This window comes from Amblyraja radiata, chromosome 35, assembly GCF_010909765.2.
Source record: "Amblyraja radiata isolate CabotCenter1 chromosome 35, sAmbRad1.1.pri, whole genome shotgun sequence".
NCBI classification, from domain to species: domain Eukaryota; kingdom Metazoa; phylum Chordata; class Chondrichthyes; order Rajiformes; family Rajidae; genus Amblyraja; species Amblyraja radiata.
Window position 1 is genome coordinate 10,218,138 of NC_045990.1, and position 20,599 is coordinate 10,238,736.

At 47.2% G+C, this 20,599-nt stretch overlaps 1 protein-coding gene across 1 annotated transcript in view; it reads left to right on the forward strand.

The window, feature by feature from the left end:
* LOC116991864 overlaps positions 1-14,886 on the forward strand; it is a 56,895-nt gene extending 42,009 nt beyond the window's left edge. The window contains exons 18-25 of the mRNA XM_033050839.1: positions 2,685-2,756; positions 3,529-3,603; positions 5,316-5,390; positions 6,062-6,133; positions 6,331-6,405; positions 11,678-11,752; positions 13,933-14,007; positions 14,291-14,886. Of these exons, the coding sequence (XP_032906730.1) occupies positions 2,685-2,756; positions 3,529-3,603; positions 5,316-5,390; positions 6,062-6,133; positions 6,331-6,405; positions 11,678-11,752; positions 13,933-14,007; positions 14,291-14,355 (584 nt within the window). The 3' untranslated portion in view covers positions 14,356-14,886. The remainder of the gene's footprint in view (positions 1-2,684; positions 2,757-3,528; positions 3,604-5,315; positions 5,391-6,061; positions 6,134-6,330; positions 6,406-11,677; positions 11,753-13,932; positions 14,008-14,290) is intronic.
* The last annotated feature ends 5,713 nt before the right edge of the window (positions 14,887-20,599 follow it).

The following is a 20,599-nucleotide window of genomic DNA, read 5'->3' on the forward strand; positions in this document are numbered from 1 at the left end:
GAGCTCCGACGTACCCGCTACGTTCATTCTTTTAAACTCGGGAGAGCTCTTGGAATGAACTCGTACCGTGGGACAGGGCTTTAAACCTCAGCTCATCCAAAGCTCAGCACCACAGCCTGACAACCAACCGCCTTTCACCCATCTCCACTAGCTCCAAAGGACACACAGTGCTGGAGTAACTCAGCGGGTCAGGCAGCATCTCTGGAGAGAAAGGAGCGGTGATGTTGCAGGTCGGGACCCTTCTTCAGACTAGGGAGAAAGGGAGGTTTCCCACCATTGACTCCATCTACATGTCACATTGCCTTGTACACTGTGGACAGCCCAATTGCAATCCTGTACATTGCCTCGGAAAAGCACTTCAGTCATACCTTCTTCTCCCTGCCCCCATCGAGCAGTAGGTACAGAGGCTTCTGCATGGGCCTTACATAAGTCAGGGTACTGTTCGATTCACCTCCTCTTTCTGAAAGGACCATCCCCTTCGCAATTCCTGAGTGCACGCATCCAGCCCGACCAAGCATGCCCCATCTTATGGCTCTCTCCATATCTATTCATCTCTTCTCTTCCCTCCATCCAGGGAAGCAGAGATTCCCTTGTACCTCTTGCAAAACTCTGCTCCAGCATTCAGTGTTCACAATGTGTTTGCACACACTAGGAACATTTTATAATTGTTACCAAAGCCAATTAACCTGCAAAGTTAATTGGAGTGTGGTAGGAAACCGGAGCACCTGGAGAAAACCCACGCAGTTACAGAGAGAACGTACAAACTCCATACAGACAGCACCCGTAGTCAGGATTGAACCCGGGTCCCTGGCGCTGTAAGGCAGCAACTCTATCACTGCGCCACCATGCCTCCCATCTAAACTAAACCAAACCAAACCAAACCGAACCGAACCGAGCCGAGCCGAGCCGAGCCGAGCCGAGCCAAACTAAACTAAACTAAACTAAACTAAACTAAACTAAACCAAACTAAACCAAACTAAACCAAACGGAACCAAACTGAACCAAACTGAACCAAACTGAACCAAACTAGACTAAACTAGACTAAACTAGACTAAACTAAACTAAACTAAACTAAACCTACTCCACAGCTCCTTATGAGACAGCTCCTGGCTTAAGGAATGATTGGGAAGTTTTGAAAGTTCCGTAATGGGAACACACAGCAGCTCTGGGGCCCTGCCAGGGATTCTTGTGTTGCGAATAGTGTGAGTATACATTACTGAGGCTACAGGGGGGCCTCTGAGTATGGAAACTCCCACAGCACTGCCTAGTCAGGCAGTTTGACTGCCAGCAGTCAGGAGCTCTGACATGGGCCAGACCCTCTCACCGACTTGGGAGAGAGGAAAATCTTGGGAGAGCGAAAAACCCAGTCTGAAGAAGGGTTTCGGCCCGAAACGTCGCCTATTTCCTTCGCTCCATAGATGCTGCTGCACCCGCTGAGTTTCCCCAGCAATTTTGTGTACCCTCTCACCGACTTGCCGCCCAAGCGAGGCGACTCTGTACGTACTGGTCCCAGAAACAGGCCTGCAATCACTCATCACCATCGCTCCACTCTTTTAAACTTCAACTCCAACAGCAGCATTTAGAAGACTTTACCTTGCACTAAACCTTTTTCCCTTTACCCTGCATCTGTATAATGTGTACAGCTCGATTGTAATCCTGTATTATAGTTTAGTTTAGTTTAGTTTAGAGATATTGTGGAGAACACGCAACAAAAAGCTTTCCACTGTACCTCGCTACAATGCAGCGTGGGAACAGGCCCTTCGGCCCATCGAGTCCGCACCAAGCAGCGATCCCCGCACACTAACACTATCCTACACACACTAGGGGCAATTTACATTTATACCAAGCCAATTAACCTACAAACATGTACGTCTTTGGAGTGTGGGAGGAAACCGGAGTTCTCGGAGAAATCCCACGCAGGTCACGGGGAGAACGTACAAACTCCGTACGGACAGCACCCGTAGCCAGATCAAACACGTGTCTCTGGCGCTGTAAGACAGCATCTTTACCACTGCGCCACCGTGATGCCCACAAAGTGCTATATTGCCACCAACAATATAGTGTCACTCAGCGTAATAGCAATAAAGTTACAGAGAAAGTGCAGTTTAAAAAGTGCCCTGCAGATGCTGAATGTATACGCTGCCGTGCATTCCCATACCCCTGTCGTCACTGCTGCCTCACCGACAGAAGGTGCCTGATTTGCTCTTGGGCACAAACATGCCCGTTACTGTACCCAGCTCCTGCTCCTGCTCCCATTACCGTGGGACCAAGGATTACGGGGAGAATGGGGTTGTGAGGGAATAGTAGATCAGCCATGGCGGAGTAGACTCGATGGGCCGAATGTCCTAATTCTGCTGCCGGGAATGAAGAGGTACCTGACATGGGGGGGCCATCGGGAACAAAGAGGGACCACTGGGGACTACATTGAACACTGTGTAACTTATGTCAGTGCCCTTTATGTGGTGACTCTTTGCATACCTTGTGTATGGTACACAAGACAAAGAATTCCACTGTGACATGTCACATGTGATAATGAAGTATCAATCAATCAGTCAACGGTCCACCTGCATCAAAGTTAAGGAATTGTCTGGATGCAAATATTATCTCATGGTTATAGTTGTTGATGGTAATGATGGAAGCATTTCCGTCAGAATCAGCGCGAATAACTTCATTTTGTGTTTCAGTCACTGAAATGGTCAGCGAGATGAGTTCACAGTCTGAGCACAAGGTGGAATGCTGTCTGGATCCAGTGAATGGTGAGTTGGTGTCCAACAGCATGGAAACAGGCCCTTCGGCCCACCTTCTTTATGCTGACCAACATCTCCCATCTACATGCCCCATCCACCGGCCCCTGTTGGGCCCTTATCTCTCTAAACATTTCCTATCCATGTACTTATCCAAAAATCTCTTTTATACACTGTCATACATAATATCTGGCTCAACCAACTCCTCTGACAGCTCGTTCCATAGACCCACCAACCTCTGTATGAACAGTTGCCCCTCAGGTTCCTATTAAGTCTTTCCCCTTTCTTCTTAAACCAAAGTCCTGTGATTCTAGATTCCACTGCTGTGTTTTGTGTTACTCTTCCCTGGTGCTTGTTATCTTATTGCTGCCAAGACCATCCCAGCCCTCGTCTTACAATTTAGTTTAGTTTAGAAATACAACATGGAAACAGGCGTAGAGTTCCAGCCTTACAGTGCCAGAAACCTGGGTTCGATCCTAACTATGGGTTGAGTGTGTATGAAGTTTGTACGTTCTCTCCGTGACCGTAGGTTTTCTCTGGGTGCTCCGGTTTCCTCCACATTCCAAAAACATACAGGTTTGTAGGTTAATTGGCTTCTGTAAAATTGTAAATTGTCCCTAGTGTGTGTCGGATAGTGTAAGTGTGGGGGGATCGCTGGTCGGCACGCACTCGGTAGGCCTGTTTCTGCGCCGCTTCTCGAAAATTAGAACTGAAACGAAAACTAAAGCAGAGTTATCGACTAGATATACTGTTCTTGCCTGATGATGTTGGTTATTAATTTTAGTTTCGCAGATCATCGGTGAAATAAACCACTCCCAAACTGGACTGAGGATGCAGCTCTCACAGATGAAGGAGAATTGTAAGTCATGACAACAGCTCTCAAAATATTTTCAAAATGAGCGTGTTGTACATCATTACAAGATGTGGACCCGGCGTGGGGGGGGGGGGGGGGACAAAGGAAGACCTGGCACGGGATACTCTGTAACTTAAGGGCCAGTCCCACTTGGGCCGTCACTTGCGGGACAGGCCGATGGCGCGCAAAGATTTCGTTCAGGACGAAGTCCACACTCCTCCACGCCACTCCGCACTCCTCCGCACCACTCCATGCGCCCGTCCCCGCACTACCCACACGCTAGCAGGTCGCGTAAATGGCGCGCGAAAGACAGCCAAGTGGGACAGGCCCTTTAGTCAGTGCCCTTTATGTAGTGACTATTTGCATACCTTGGCTATGCAAGAAAAGAATTTCACTGTGACTTGTCACATGTGACAATAAAGTATTCATACATTCATTCATTCCAGGAATGCTGCCTGGCCTGCTGATTCACTCCAACACTTTGTGTCTTTTTTTGTAAACCAGCATCTGCAGTTCCTTAGGTCCACAGAATATCACATCAAGATGGGTCCCAGAGAAGTAATGGAGGCCAGCTTTAGACAGGGCAGAGAGAGCAGCCAGGACATATTCCTCTGTATAACTGCCCACAAATCTAAAAGAGCTCGCTAGTATTACATTCCAGAAAACGTGAGTCATTTGAAATGGTCCCGTGGCTGCAGTTTGGAAAACTTTCAACATGTTACGGTAAACCATCCAAAATATATTGGATTTCTACATAATCACACAGGGAGACGCAAACTATTGAGATAGAATTACCTCAACTGCTGAGAATGTTTAGTGTGAAAAATTCCTGTTAAAGAGTTCAGTTAAAATCTTTGTTAAAGTCTTGTCGATGAGATTGTCCGAAATGCATCGTTCCATCAAAGTGGCCAACACAGATGGGTAGGGTGGTAAAGAAGGCATTTGGCACGCTTGCCTTTATCGGGCAGGGTGTTTAGTGCAGGTGTTGGGAGTTTTTTTTAAAGCTGTACAAGCCATCAGTGAGGCCACATTTGGAGCATTGTCTACAATTCTGGTTAGCCTCCGACAGGAAGGATGTCATTAAATTGGAAAGTCCAAAAATGATTTACAAGGTGCTTCCAGGTCGAGAGGATTTGAGTTGTTTGGAAAAGCTGGATAGGCTGGGACTTGTTTCCCTCGAGTGTTAGAGGCTGAGGGGTGACCTTAAAGAGATTTATGAAATCTGAAGAAGAGTCTCGACCCAAAACGTCACCCATTCCTTCTCTCCAGAGTTGCTGCCTATCCCGCTGAGTTACTCCAGCTTTTTGTGTCTGCCAGAGGAGGTAGTTGAGGTAGAACAAGCCATAAGGTCAGAGAGGGCAGTGGAGGCCAAGTCACTGGATGGATTTAAGAGAGAGTTAGATAGAGCTCTAGGGGCTGGTGGAGTCAAGGGATATGAGGAGAAGGCAGGCACGGGTTATTGATAGGGGACGATCAGCCATGATCACAATGAATGGCGGTGCTGGCTCGAAGGGCCGAATGGCCTCATCCTGCACCTATTTTCTATGTTTCTATGTTAAGTGATAGGAGTAGAATTAGGCCATTCAGCCCATCATGTCCACTTCACTTTTCAATCATGGCTGATCTATCTCTCCCTCCTAACCCCATTCTCCGGCCTTCTCCCCATAACCTCTGACACCCGTACTAGTATGTTAAACTGACACATTTCTTCCTTGCAGTTACACAGATGCTCAGAGCAGTGCGAGATTCACCATCGCCCGGAAACATGGAGCAGGCACACATGGAGAATGCGAGTGAGTTGGTGTCATTTTCTGAGCAAGCGTCCTGTGTGTGTTGCATTCATAAGCTCATAAATGAGAGGAGCAGAATCAAGACACTTGGCCCCATCACATCTACTCCGCCATTCAATCAGGGCTGATCTATCCAGCCCCCTCAACCCCATTCTCCTGCCTTCTTCCCATAACCCCTGACACCCGCACTAATCAAGAATCGATCTATTTCTGCCATAAAAATATCCATTGACTTGGCCTCCACAGCCATCTGTGTATTCCACAGATTCACCACCCTCTGACTAAAGAAGTTCCCCCTCATCTCCTTTCTAAAGGAACGTCCTTTGAATCTGACACCGTATTTTGTTGATTCAGTGATTCAATCCTCTCTTGGTTATACTTATGAAAGATATGTCTTTGTTTGCACAGTTCAATGGTTCAATGTCTAGAAAGGAACTGCAGATGCTGGTTTATACCGAAGATAGACACAAAGTGCTGGAGTAACTCAGCGGGTCAGGCAGCATCTCTGGAGTATCTGTGCTCCAGAGATGCTGCTTCATTGTTGAAGCAGCATCTCTAGAGGTCTAGAGACCCCTAGACCTCTCTCTTACTGAAGATATTAGCTCTTCCAATACTGCGTGGTGCATTGTTAGAGGAAGTGGAGATGGTCTGATTTGATGTGTTCTTATTTCCAGCTAACGGCCGGCCTTGGGCTGCAAGAAGTGCCCAGGATAATCTGCGGGACCAAGTTTCCCAGAGGAGTAATGGTACGTGCTAACTAATAATCTGGAAGTTTGGCCAATCTAGAACAGTCGAACAGAATCTTGATGGGCCGAATGTCCTAATTCTGCTCCTATAACATGAATTTGTGTGTGTGTGGGGGGGGTGGAGGATGTTGGTGTGGGGAGAGGTGCAGGGCTGTTTGGAGGGCGGACTGAGGACTAGTTCTCTGTTTCCTTTTCAGTTGCATGGACGCTCAGAGAGATCAGAAACATGCAGACGGAGTTGAAGGTCGAGATGTCGCAGATGAAGGTAAACGGTGAGTGGTGATGGGACCATTTAGATTAGACTAGATATTTTAATTGTCACATGTGACAAGCCACGGTCACATGCTTTGATTTGCATACGTCGGCATTCAAAGAGATGCCATGTAAGGGATGTCGAGTTACAAAGTTTCCCCTTTTTTCCCCCTAATGATCCCCCCTCCCCTCCACCTTAGTTCTCATGCCCCCTTCCCCCCCACGCCTTAAACTAATCCCATTTGCCCACGTTTCACTCCTATATTTTAAACTATAAACTTCTGTAAGATCATCCCACAACCTCTAAAGATCCTACAAAGACAAACAAATTTGTCCATCCAAGTTTCTTCCCAGCTGTTATCAGGCAACTGAACCATCCTACCATAACTAGAAAGCAGTCCTGAACTACTATCTCCCTCACTGGAGACCCTCCGACTATCTTTGATTGGACTTTACTGGCTTTATCTGGCACTAAACACCATTCATGTTATTCTCTTTATCATGTATCCGCACACTGTGACTGGCTCGATTCATAGATTCATAGAAAATAGGTGCAGGAATAGGCCATTCGGCCCTTCGAGCCTGCACCGCCATTCAATATGATCATGGCTGATCATCCAACTCAGTATCCTGTACCTGCTTTCTCTCCATACCCCCTGATCCCTTTAGCCACAAGGGCCACATCTAACTCCCTCTTAAATATAAAGTATAGCAAATTGTAATCATGTATTGTCTTTCCGCTGACTGGTTAGCACGCAGCAAAAGCTTTTCACTGTACCTCGGTATACGTGACAATAAACTAAACTAAACTAAACAACCTCTCCCTACAAATGTGCTCAAATCCATACAACATCGTAGTCAACTTTTTCAACACTCTCTTCATAACCTCCACATCCTTCCTGTAATGAGTCGACCAGAACTGCACACAATAGTCCTAATGCAGACTAACCCAAGTCTTATTTAGCTGCAGCATAACTAAAATAGAAATTCCCAATAGTATTGTGTCAACTACCTGTTCTTAATTGCATTTCCTGATTCAAACTCACACATAATCCACATAAGATCATGATTCTTGAGCCAGTTGGCAATGCGGGATTCCTGTCTTAACATCATAAGTACTTTGCTTTCCGGGGAACAGGAGAAACAGTACTATCCATTACTTTCAAAGCCATCTCTGCACAATGAAAATACTTTAATCAAAAAATGTATTTAATTATTAAAAAATAATATTTACATTACAATAAAACAAGCCAGAGCCCACCGCCATAATACAATACAAAGAAATATCCTTAATAAAGTACTATTCAACAATGTTACAATCCTTATTGAGGATGCATTCAACACCCTGCGGAGCCCAGCGGTCCCGGAACTTCCCCAGGGTGCCCGTGGACAGGGCGTATTCCCTTTCTAACCCCACCCGGGCACGGACGTTACCCCGGAAAAGGGGCAGGCAGCCGGCTCGGGTAAATGCCTCCACCGCCTGGTGCCATGACTCGCGGATGGCCAGCTTGGCCAGGCCCAGGAGCAACCCAACCAGGATATCTTCAGCCCTACCCTCTCCCCTATGCCCTCTAGTTTTTGACTCCATGCCAACCCTGAGAAGACTGTGACCATTTGTCTTATCTATGCTCCTCATATTTATAGATGGTATAAATAAATACTCTGCCTCCTTTACTCCAGGGAAAAAAAGCCCCAGCCTAACCAGTCTCTCCATATAACTTTTGTTATCTTCAATGAGAAGGGTATTGAGCACAAGTTGGGACATCACGATACAGCTGTACAAGTCGTTGGTGAGCCCACACTTGAAGTACTGTGAGCAGTTATGTTCACACAGCTACACGAAAAATGTTATTAGTACAGGGGAAGCTCATCAGCGCCTCTACTTCCTGAGAAGATTACGGAGAGTCGGTTTGTCAAGGAAGACTCTCTCTAACTTCTACAGGTGCACAGTAGAGAGCATGCTGACCGGTTGCATCGTGGCTTGGTTCGGCAATTTGAGCGCCCTGGAGAGGAAAAGACTACAAAAAGTAGTAAACACTGCCCAGTCCATCATCGGCTCTGACCTTCCTTCCATCGAGGGGATTTATCGCAGTCGCTGCCTCAAAAAGGCTGGCAGCATCATCAAAGACCCACACCATCCTGGCCACACACTCATCTCCCCGCTACCTTCAGGTAGAAGGTACAGGAGCCTGAAGACTGCAACAACCAGGTTCAGGAATAGCTACTTCCCCACAGCCATCAGGCTATTAAACCTGGCTCGGACAAAACTCTGATTATTAATAACCACTTTCTGTTATTTGCACTTTACCATTTTATTTATTCATGTGTGTATATATTTATATTATGGTATATGGACACATTTATCTGTTCTGTAGTAAATGCCTACTATTTTCTGTGTGCTTAAGCAAAGCAAGAATTTCATTGTCCTACACAGGGACACATGACAATAAACTCACTTGAACACTTGAACTTGAAAAGGTTCACCACCATGTCACCTGGTCTTGAACATTTTTCTTTGGAGTTTAATAGGCTGAAGTGTTAGGTTATTGAGGTATACAAACTAATGAGGGGTTGGAATAAGGTGAATGCTTATGGTGTTTTTCCAGGGTGGGGATGAAGTAAACCCCCCCCCCCCCCCCCCCCATGAATGGGTGTAAATCCTCCCTCCACCACCTCCAGTTTAAATTCCATTTGGAATATTTTGGAGGACCAAGAAACCAAGAAACCAAGAACCAAGTATGTCCAAAATGAAAAGACGTCTTGGCGGCACTGGGGCGCGTTGGCAAAGTTGCTGCCTCACAGCGCCAGTTTGTGCGTTCTCCCCGTGACTGAGTGGGCTTTCTCCAGGCGCTCCAGTTTCCTCCCACACTACAAAGATGTACAGGTTTGTAGATTAATTGAGTTTGATAAAATTGTAAATTGTCCCTTCTCCCTCAAATTTCACTGTACCTTAATTGGTACATGTGACAATAAACAGACCTTGAAACCTTGAAACCTAGTGTGTAGGATAGTGCTAGTATACGGGGATTGCTGGCCAGTGCGGACCCGGTGGGCCAAAGGACGCTGTATCTCCAAATTAAACTAAACTAAAATAGACACAAAAAGCTGGGGAGAACGTACAAACTCCATACAGACAGCACCCGTAGACGGATCAAACCCAGGTCTCTGGCGCTGCATTCACTGTAAGGCAGCAACTCTACCACTGCGCTACCGTGAGCTCCTTGTGTGTGTAGGATAGCGTTAGTGTATGGGGTGATTAGTGGTTGACGTGGACTTGGTGGGCCGAAGGGCCTGTTTCCACGTTGTATCTCTAAAGCCTAAAGTAAAGTCTCAAGTGAAGTGTGGGCTGAGAGTTTGGTTTGTTGGAGCTGGGACAATGCATATAATACAAAACATTCAAGTCAACATTTTCAACATAAGTCATGCTTTCTGCATTAGCTGATGTTAGCTCGACATCAATTTACAACTGTTGTGCAAACGTTCGTGGGATTTGCAGAGATTCCAAACAATTATTGTTGGGTGGTCTTAAACTGCGCCTTTCTGACAGACCTCTGCAGTGACTGCCCACAGTTTCACGTATGTGTCTTTGTCAGGAGGGGAGGGGGAGACACACAGGGGCTTTGAAAAGGTTCTTTAGTTTAGTTTAGAGATACAGTGCGGAGACAGGCAATTTGGCCCACCGAGTCCGCGCCGATCAGCTATCCCTGCACATTAACGCTATCCTACACACACTAGGGACAATTTACATTTTTACCAAAGCCAATTAACCTACAACCCATATGTCTTTGGAGTGTAGGAGGAAACTGCAGCACCCGGAGAAAACCCACGTGGGTTACAGGGGGGATGTACAAGCTCCATACAGACGCTATCGAACACTGACTACGGATGCCGTCTATGGCGCTGTAAGGCAGCAACTCTGCTGCTGAATAATTCCGACTCATCAGTGTACAGCTATCCTCAAAAACTCCCGTATACCAATATATCCATTGAAGATAGACACAAAATGCTGGAGTAACTCAGCGGGTCAGGCAGCATCTCTGCAGGAAAAGAATAGGTGACATTGTGAATCGGAAGCCTTCTTCAGACTCTAGAAGGCTTCAAGAACCTGACCAAAGAAGGGTTCCAACCCGAAACGTCACCAGAATAGGGGAATCAAGAACCAGAAGGCATAGGTTTAAGGTGAGGGGTGAAATATTTAATGTGAGGTGGTAAAGATTTAATAGGAGTGGTAGCTTTTTGACACAAAGGGTGGTGGGTGTATGGAATGAGCTCCTGGAGGAGGTAGTTGAGGCAGGTTCTATCGCAACATTTAAGAAACATTTAGACAGGTACATGGATCAGACAGGTTTAAAGGAATATGGGCCAAACGCAGGCAGGTGGATCCAGTATTGATGGGGCACGTTGATCGGTGTGGGTAAGTTTGGGCCAAAGGGGCTGTTTCCACACTGTACGATTCTATGACCCTCACTAACTAGTGATATGTGTTCCTGATGAAAGTTGGTCGAGTGGGCTTATATTCACTGGAATTTAGAAGGATGGGAGGGAATCTTATTGAAACATATACAATTCTTAAGGGATTGGACAGGGTGGATGTAGGAAAAACGTTCCCCATGTTGGGGGGAGTCCTGAACCAGGGGTCACAGTTTAAGCAATAGGCCATTAAGGACTGAGATGAGGAAACATTTTTTCACCCAGAGAGTTGTGAATCTGTGGAATTCGCTGCCACAGAAGGCAGTGGAGGCAAATTCACTGGAGGTTTTCAAGAGAGAGTTAAACCCCTGTCCCATGGTACGAGTTCATTCCAAGAGCTCTCCCAAGTTTGCCCTGATTCGAACTCGGAGATTTACAGTAATGGCCACTCATCGGTACTCGGGGCTCTCGTGGACATTTTTCATCATGTTAAAAAATCTTCACGAGTCTTCCCGTGCTTACCTGCCGTTAGCGAGTCTTCCCGAGTACCTGCCGTTGGCGCTAAGAGACGTCCCCGAGCTCCGACGTACCTGCTACGTTGATTCTCCGTGCTTACCACGAGTTTGATTTTTTTAAACTCAGGAGAACTCTTGGAATGAACTCGTACCGTGGGACAGGGCTATAAGGTTTAGCTCATAGGCCTAATGGAATCAAGGGATATGGGGGAAAAGCAGGAACGGGGTACTGATTTTTGATGATCCATGATTATATTGAACGACGGTGCTGGCTCGAAGAACTGAATGGCCTACTCCTGCACCTATTTTCTATGTTTCTATGTATGCATGTCAAAAGAAATGAAACTGATGCTTTCTTTGGTTTCAGTCACACAGATGTTCATTGAACTTAAGAAGTCCCAGGAAGACCTCAAGACGGAGCTTGCCCAGATGAATTACGACAGTAGGTGGTGACTTGCAAACACTGGGACAGATACTTCACACCAGTACCAGGGCCAGTGAGCCACCTTGCGATCCACACCATCAGGATACACTGTTAGCAGCAGCCACACACATCAATGGGTGCCTGAGGGGAAACCTGGTTAATTTGCTTGTGGGAGCATTAGTGAAGGACCTTGCTTAGAACATGGTGTGATGCATAGTTTGTAGAGAGTGGGTGTGGAGAGGATGATTCCACTAGTCTAGGACCAGAGGGCACAGCCTCAAAATAAAAGGACATACCTTTAGGAAGGAGATGAGCAGGAATTTTGTTAGTCCGAGGGTCGTGAATCTGAGATATTCATGTGTTTAAGAAGGAACTGCAGATGCTGAAAAATCTCAGGTACACAAAAATGCTGGAGAAACTCAGCGGGTGCAGCAGCATCTATGGAGCGAAGGAAATAGGCAACGTTTCGGGCCGAAACGTTGCCTATTTCCTTCGCTGCATAGATACTGCTGCACCCGCTGAGTTTCTCCAGCATTTTTGTGTACCTGAGATATTCATTGCTGCAGAAAGCTGTGGAGGCCAAGTCAATGGATATTTTTAAGGTGGAGATTGCTAGATTATTGATTAGTATGGGTGTCAGGGGTAATGGGGAGAAGGCAGGAGTTAGGGGGGAGAGATAGATCAGCCATGATTGAATGGCGGAGTAGACTTGATGTGGCAAATGGCCTAATTCCGCTGCAATCACTTATGAACCTATGGACTTATCACTGCCTTCACTCTGAGGTGCAAATCGGACATATTTCAGTAGTTGTTTAGATTCCAAAGCAGTAGAGTGAGAGAGAGAGCGTGGTTTCATTTCTGTGTGAAGGTTTGCAGGCTGCCAATAGGTTCAGGACCAGGGTGGGTGATGTTCACAGCAGCCAGACACTTCAATGGTTCAATTAATGCTTCCTTTATTATAACGTACATTTATTTTTTAAATACAGATTTTTTTATTGCATACAGATTTATTTTTTGCATACAGAATACTGAGATGATTGCCATACGTACACTAAGTACAATCCCCCGGTTAAGTACATAATGCATAGAAACAGCTCACTGTGTCCATGTGCAAGGGTTGGCAGGTTTAATTGATTGATTGATTGATTGATTATACCTTTAATAATCCTTCTTTACCAGGAAATTTACAGTGCCATACTTCATACTAAGTTAAAATACAGTTAAAATACAATGAATGAAAAAAAGTGCAGTTATTTATGCGCATTATATAACCTTATAGCAGCTGTATACAAGACTTCCTATATCTCTCAGTTTTGCACGTTGGTGCAATCAGTCTCTGACTGAAGATGCTGCTCTTGATCACCTTCAGGGCATGGAGTGGGTGAGTGGGGTTGGTCATTATTGAACCAAGTTTTGCTGCCATTTTACAGTCCCAACTGCAGCCGGCCATTTTGAGGGCAGGGAATGTGAGATCCCCCCCCCCCCCCCCCCCCCCCCCGCTCTTTGTCAAGTGTTCACCGCCATCGCTGACCCCCTCCACCTCCTCTCCACGTTTAGCTTTAGTTTTCCTTATCGAGATACAGCGCGGAAACAGGCCCTTCAGCCCGACGACTTTGTGCCGGCCAGCGATCCCCGCACACTGGTTCTATCCGATACACGAGGGACAACTTACAGAAGCCAATTAACCTACAAACCTGCGCGTCTTTGGAGGGTGGGAGGAGTCCGAGGATCTTGGAGAAAACACGCGCAGGTCACGGGGAGAACGTGCAAACTCCGTACAGACAGCACCCGTAGTGGGGATTGAACTCGGGTCTCTGGCGCTGCAAGTGCTGTAAAGGGCCTGTCCCACTTATGCGATTTTTTTCGGTGACTGCTGGCACCCATCATAGTCGCTGTAGGCAGCCGAACATTTTTGGCGACTTGCTGCGACTATGACGGGTGCCGGCAGTTGCCGAAAAAAGAACGTAAGTGGGACATGCCCTTAATGCAGCAACTCTACCGCTGCGCCACTGTGACACCGTTCTCTCTGTGCCCATTGCCTGGTTTAAAAGCGCCCCCTCAGCTCACCCCAGCAGGTGATCGGGAAAATGGTCATTGCCGTCTGACGGGATCACTCCAGTGAAAATCAGTAGGGTCGCAAGCCCCAGGGAACATTGAAACCTTCCAGGTTCACATCTAACTCTTGGCTTCTCTTTCAGTTGCCAAGCGGTTCAGTGAAATACGAATGTCGCAGAGTGACTGGAGACAGGAACTGGGACAACTGAAGAGTGACTGTGAGTACCATCGTCATGGCAACCACTTGTAAACTGAATGCTGAACATTGAAGTGTGTAGGAAGGAACTGCAGATGCTGGTTTAAATCAAAGATAGATACAAAATGCTGGAGTAACTCAGCGGGACAGGCAGCATCTCTGGAGAGAAGGAATGGGTGACGTTTCGAGTCGAGGCCCTTCTTCAGACTGATGTCAGGGGAGTGGGCGGTACAGAGATGCACATTTCATCCTGCTTCACCAGAGCTGAGCCAAACTGTTTAAATATATTTGTTTTGTATTCACAGTGAACCAGCGAGCAAGTCTACTACAGAAAGGAGTGCAAACTGGCAGAAGAAGCGAACATGGATAGATAGGTAACACTTCGGATCTGAAGAAGGTTCCCGACCCGAAACATCACCTATCCATGTTCTCCAGGGATGCTGCCTAACCCGCTGAGTTACTCCAACGCTTTAAAGTGTCTTTTATTCAAGAATTATGGGTGTTTAGTTGTCATATGCACTGGGACTAGAGCAATCAAACTCTTGAGGAACTCCGAGGAGGATTCCCGACCTAACACGTTACCCATCCTTTATCTACAAAGAGGTTGCCTTGCCCGCTGAGTTACTCCGGCTCCAATCAAACTCTTACTTGCTGCAGTGGGAAATCTTTATATCCTCCCCAGATTGTAGACTTCATGCGGAAACCAGGGCAAACATTTAATCTATGAAGACTTCACTCAGCAATGAAACTGTAACCATGTAAATCTAATGTATGATGAGCTACCTGTACAACAAGATTGTATGAGGAGCCAGAGGCCCTATGTGATTGAGACCACTCCCTGAGTCGTATTCAGTCACTGCAAACCCAGCGATCGATGTCAATAAACCTTATCTGAATCGGAGTTCTGTCAATGTGCTACATTAACAACAGGGTCAGTGGGGTTTATAAATGCTTCATCCTTTAGGAAGGGTTAGATAAGGAGTGCAGTCATGACCATGACACCATGATTACATGAGGTGGGGCAGTGCGAGTGTGAAGATGGGTCTCGACCCAAAACGTCACCCATTCCTTTTCACCAGACATGCTGCCTGTCCCGCTGAGTTACTCCAGCATTTTGTGTCTATCTTCGGTGTAAACACAACATCTGCAGATCCTCCCTACACTATCTGTCCAACTGTTGAGACCAGTCAATATGACTCTGCCCTCAAGCAATTTGATAGCTCAAACAGAGACACACAACTAACTGCAGATGCTGGAATCTTGACATGAGCAGGACACAAGGTGCAGGAGGAATTCAGCGGGTCAGTGGACACATGGAGAGGGAATAGACAGGCGACAATAGACAATAGATAATAGGTGCAGGAGTAGGCCATTCGGTCCCTTCGAGCCAGCACAGCCATTCAATGTGGTCATGGCTGATCATCCCCAATAAGTACCCCATTCCTGCCTTCTCCCCATATCCCCTGACTCCAGCTATTTTTAAGAGCCCTAATCTAGCTCTCTCTTGAAAGCATCCAGAGAACATGCCTCCACCGCCCTCTGAGGCAGAGAATTCCACAGACTCACCACTCTCTGTGAGAAAAAATGTTTCCTCGTCTACGTTCTAAATGGCTTACTCCTTATTCTTAAACTGTGGCCCCTGGTTCTGGACTCCCCCAACATCGGGAACATATTTCCTGCCTCTAGCGTGTCCAAGCCCTTAACAATCTTATAGTTTCAATGAGATCCCTTCTCATCCTTCTAAACTCCAGAGTGTACAAGCCCAGCTGCTCCATTCTCTCAGCATATGACAGTCCCGCCATCCCAGGAATTAACCTTGTAAACCTACGCTGCACTCCCTCAATAGCAAATAATTCGGGTCATGACCCTTCTTCAGCCTGAGTCTGGTGGAGAGGTCCTGACTCAAAAAGACACCCGTCCATTCCCTTTTCCCACAGGTTGCCTGACCCGTTGATAGTTTTGAACAGTTGCTGATTGTAGAAGTGGTGAACTGTGGCTAATCCTCGCCACAGGTTGGTTCAGAACGTGAGGCGGCTTTGTGTGTGCAGCCATCCTGCAGGGGCGCATGAGGAATTAATTTAATTTAGTTTAGAGATGCTGTGCCAAAACAGGCCATTTGTCCCACCGAGTCCGCGTCGACCAGCGATCCCCGCACACTAACACTATCCTACACACACTAGGGACAATTTACACATACACCAAGCCAATTAACCTACAAACCTGTACGTCTTTGGAGTGTGGTAGGAAATCGGAGCACCCGGAGAAAACCCACGCAGGTCACGGGGAGAACGTTCAAACTCCATACAGACAGCACCCGAAGTCAAGATTGAACCCGGGTCTCTGGCACTGTAATGCCCCTGTCCCACTTAGGAAACATGAACGGAAACCTCTGGAGACTTTGCGCCCCACCCAAGGTTTCCGTGCGGTTCCCGGAGGTTGCAGGTGGTTCCCGGAGGTTGCAGGTAGTGGAAGCAGGTAGGGAGACTGACAAAAACCTTCGGGAACTGCACGGAAACCTTGGGTGGGGCGCAAAGTCTCCAGAGGTTTCCGTTCAGGTTTCCTAAGTGGGACAGGGACATTAAGGCAGCAACTCTACCCACTGCGCCACCGTGCCGCTGAGTTACTCCAGCACTTTGTGTCTTTTCTAACTAAGGTGAGTTGTTTGAAGCAAAATATCTCACACTATTCCTCTTATGTCTGGATTTGAGAAACAGTTACTCCTGCCTTATTGTTTTCCAAACAAACTCACTTTTCTCCCCTTAATTCTCTTCGGTCTTACTTGACTTCAGGAACAACTTCCTTTTTTTAATTGCCAAGATGTCATATCTAAATAATCGATAAGAAGGGGAAACTCAGCTTCCTGCTTTAAGAGGTTTATTTACCTTCCAGTCTGAGAGTGTGTGTGTGTGTGTCCACAAACACAGTTCTTGCCGAGATCAATGAAAACGTTAACTCATCTCCAAGACTCCTGCCTGCTTACATGAGAACAGCTTTCAATTCACTACTGCAGTACAGCTGGAGCATATTAAAGATAAAGGGAGAGGAGGAAAGGCATGGAGGGAGATAAGACTGAGAGTTTTAAAATGAAGGTGCCACTTCACCAAGGGGTTGGCTTGCGGGCTTATAACTGCAGGGGACTGAGTTACAAAAACAACTCAAATATCTCCTCACATGGACTGATGTGAGAGGCTGTTTGAAAATGTGGGAAAATCTCCTTAGCTCATACAATTGTGCTAGTGACTAAACAAATGAAACTTGTTATTGCAGCACAGTAGTGTAGTGGTAGAGTTGCAGCCGCACAGCGCCAGAGACCCCCGGTTCCATCTCGACCACGGCTGCTGTCTGTACGGAGTTTGCACGTTCTCCCCGTGACCGCGTGTGTTTTCCCTGGGTGCTCCGGTTTCCCCCCCACACTCCAAAGACGTGCGGGTTTATAGTTGAACTGGCTTCTGTAAATTGTCCCTAGTGTGTGTTGGATAGAGCTAGTGTATGGGTGATCAGCATGGACTCGGTGGGCCAAAGGGCCTGTTTCCACGCGTAAATGATGTCGTGTAAAAGTCCAGTAACGTCTGATGAAAGATAGTCCGAGGGTCTTCGAAGTAGATGGTAGCTCAGGACCACTCTCTACCAATTCCAATGACAACTCATTGCAACATGCTCTCTGGTCTCATCAGGTCCCCTTCAAATCTTTCCCCTCTCGTCTTAAACCTATTCCCTCCAGTTTTAGATGCTCCTACACCATGGAAAAGTTAGTATGAGAGGGACGGCAGAGAAGGGAACAAGCAGGGGGACTAAGCAAGATGACGGTCAGAGACAGAGAGGACAATGCCCCCGGACAATGCCCCCCCCCCCCCCCCCCCACCGAACTCTAAGATAGGAAGGAGCCAGAAAGGGTCGTACGCCGTAAGTACATGTGATGGTGAAAGATATACAGCCTGTGCCGACTCAGTCACAAAGCAGATAGTGTGTTTCAATCCCGCAGTGCAGCCCATCACAGACCTGGGAGATATAGGCCACAGGTCACACAGTGTAATCGAAGCTCCTTCACTACACGAATGGTTCTGCATTGATAAGGGAATGTCTGTGCATGGGGTGAACATGTTATATCATGACTCTGACTGTGTAAAGTGTCATCACACGAGCTACAGAGCCGGGGGGGGGGGGGGGGGGGGGGGGGGGGGGGGGGGGGACATGGGCCACATTCTCCCACTTGCAAGTGCAACAGAATCTACTCAACAGCCAGAAGTCTGTAGCCTCCTTTTGCTTTATCACATGTGTAAATGATAATGTTACTTGTCTACTGTTTATCGTGTTGTTACTTGCGAGCAAAGCACCAAGGCAAATTCCTTGTATGTATACATACTTGGCTAATAAAATATATTCCATTCAATTCAATTCAATCAATTAACAACTGGTGGATAGTGACGTGACTATATACGGGCATGGCTAGCGGACGGGTGGCATGTCAGTGCACCCTATATTCCCTCCGTGATAGACCACCAGGGGCACCGGGGAGATGGCAGCCCTGCCGGCAGTCTGTTCGTTTTTTCATCTTTTGTTATTTTTAGCGTTTGTTAAGAGTTTGTTTTAATGTACTTCGGTTTGTTTTGTGTGGGGGGTGGGCGGTAGGGGGGGATCGGGGGAAACTTTTTTTTTTTCCTTTCAAGTTCTTACATTCCCAGAGATGTGATTGATTTTCGGATCACATTCTCCGGGCTCTGCGGCCTACCATCGCTGGAGCTGGGAGCCGCCTCGGACTGTCGTGAGCCCCACCGCGGGGCGTGGACTTAACATCGGAGCGGATCCCTTGCCTGGGATCGCTCCCACCGTGGACTTTACCATCAAGGGCTCGCAGTTTCGGGAGAGGCTAGTCGGAATGCTCCAACGCCGCAGAAGGTTTGTCCAGCCCCAACGTGAGGTTCGATCGCCCGGCGCGGGGGAACTGACATCCCGCCGATGCGGGAGCTGAACGCCTCGACGCGGAGGGCCTGAACACCGCCGGCTACGGGAGTGAAGATCGTCCCGTCAATGGAGGGCTCGAGGCCCCCGACCGAGGAAGAACAAAAGGAAGGCCTTGAACTTTATTTCGCCTTCCATCACAATGAGGAATGTGTAGGAGTCACTGTGTTGGATGTTCATCTGAGGAAGGACATTATTGCCATAGAGGGAGTGCAGAGAAGGTTCACCAGACTGATTCCTGGGATGTCAGGACTGTCTTATGAAGAAAGACTGGATAGACTTGGTTTATACTCTCTAGAATTTAGGAGATTGAGAGGGGATCTTATAGAAACTTACAAAATTCTTAAGGGGTTGGACAGGCTAGATGCAGGAAGATTGTTCCCTATGTTGGGGAAGTCCAGGACAAGGGGTCACAGCTTAAGGATAAGGGGGAAATCCTTTAAAACCGAGATGAGAAGAACTTTTTTCACACAGAGAGTGGTGAATCTCTGGAACTCTCTGCCACAGAGGGTAGTCGAGGCCAGTTCATTGGCTATATTTAAGAGGGAGTTAGATGTGGCCCTTGTGGCTAAGGGGATCAGAGGGTATGGAGAGAAGGCAGGTACGGGATACTGAGTTGGATGATCATCCATGATCATATTGAATGGCGGTGCAGGCTCGAAGGGCCGAATGGCCTACTCCTGCACCTAATTTCTATGTTTCTATGTTTCATGTTAAAATGTGTTTTTGAGTGATCTGTTGCTTTTAATTGTATGACTGACCTGGCCAATGAAATTCCTTGTATGTTTCAAAACATACTTGGCGAATAAAGTGTGATTCCGATTCTGATTCTGATGCCCCTGCATGTTTAGTGTAGTTTATTGTCATGAGTTCCGAGGTACAGTGAAATGCTTTTGTTGCGTGCCAACCAGTCCGTGGAATGACTATACATGATTACAATCGAGCCATTTACAGAGTGGAAGAGGTGCGACGTCATCGAGGGCTACACACACTAAGTTGGCACCTCACCCACCATCTTCCATTGCTGGTGCCCAGTGCATGCAGTGGGCAACATCCCAATTACTCACCCAGGCTACTCCGACAGCTCTTCCCAAACACAACCAAAGACCATAGAGCGGATCTTTGAACACAACCTACGCACACTCTTGAAGTCAGTGCAGGAGATTGCAGGAGAAAACGGCTGGGTGACGTTTCATGTCGGGACCCTTCATCAGTCTGAAGAAAGGCGTCCGAGCGGAAACATCAGTCTGAAGAAGGGTCCCGACCAGTAAAGTTATCCATCCGTTCTATCCAGAGATGCTGCCTGACCCGATGAGTTATTCCAGCACTGTGGCACGATGGCGCAGCGGTAGAGTTGCTGCCTCACATCCCCAGGGACCTGGGTTCGATCCTGACTACGGGTGCTGTCTGTACGGAGTTTGTGCATTCTCCGCGTGGGTTTCCTCCCACACACCAACGATGTACAGGTGATATAAATCATCCCTAGTGTGTAGGATAGTGTTAGTGTGCAGGGATTGCTGGTGTGCGCGGACTCGGAGGGCCGAAGGGCCTGTTTCCGCGCTGTATCTATAAACTAAAATAAACACTTTGTGCCTGTCATTGGTATAAACCAGCATCTGCAGTTTGCCTTGTTTCAACATCTATAGGCCTGGGTC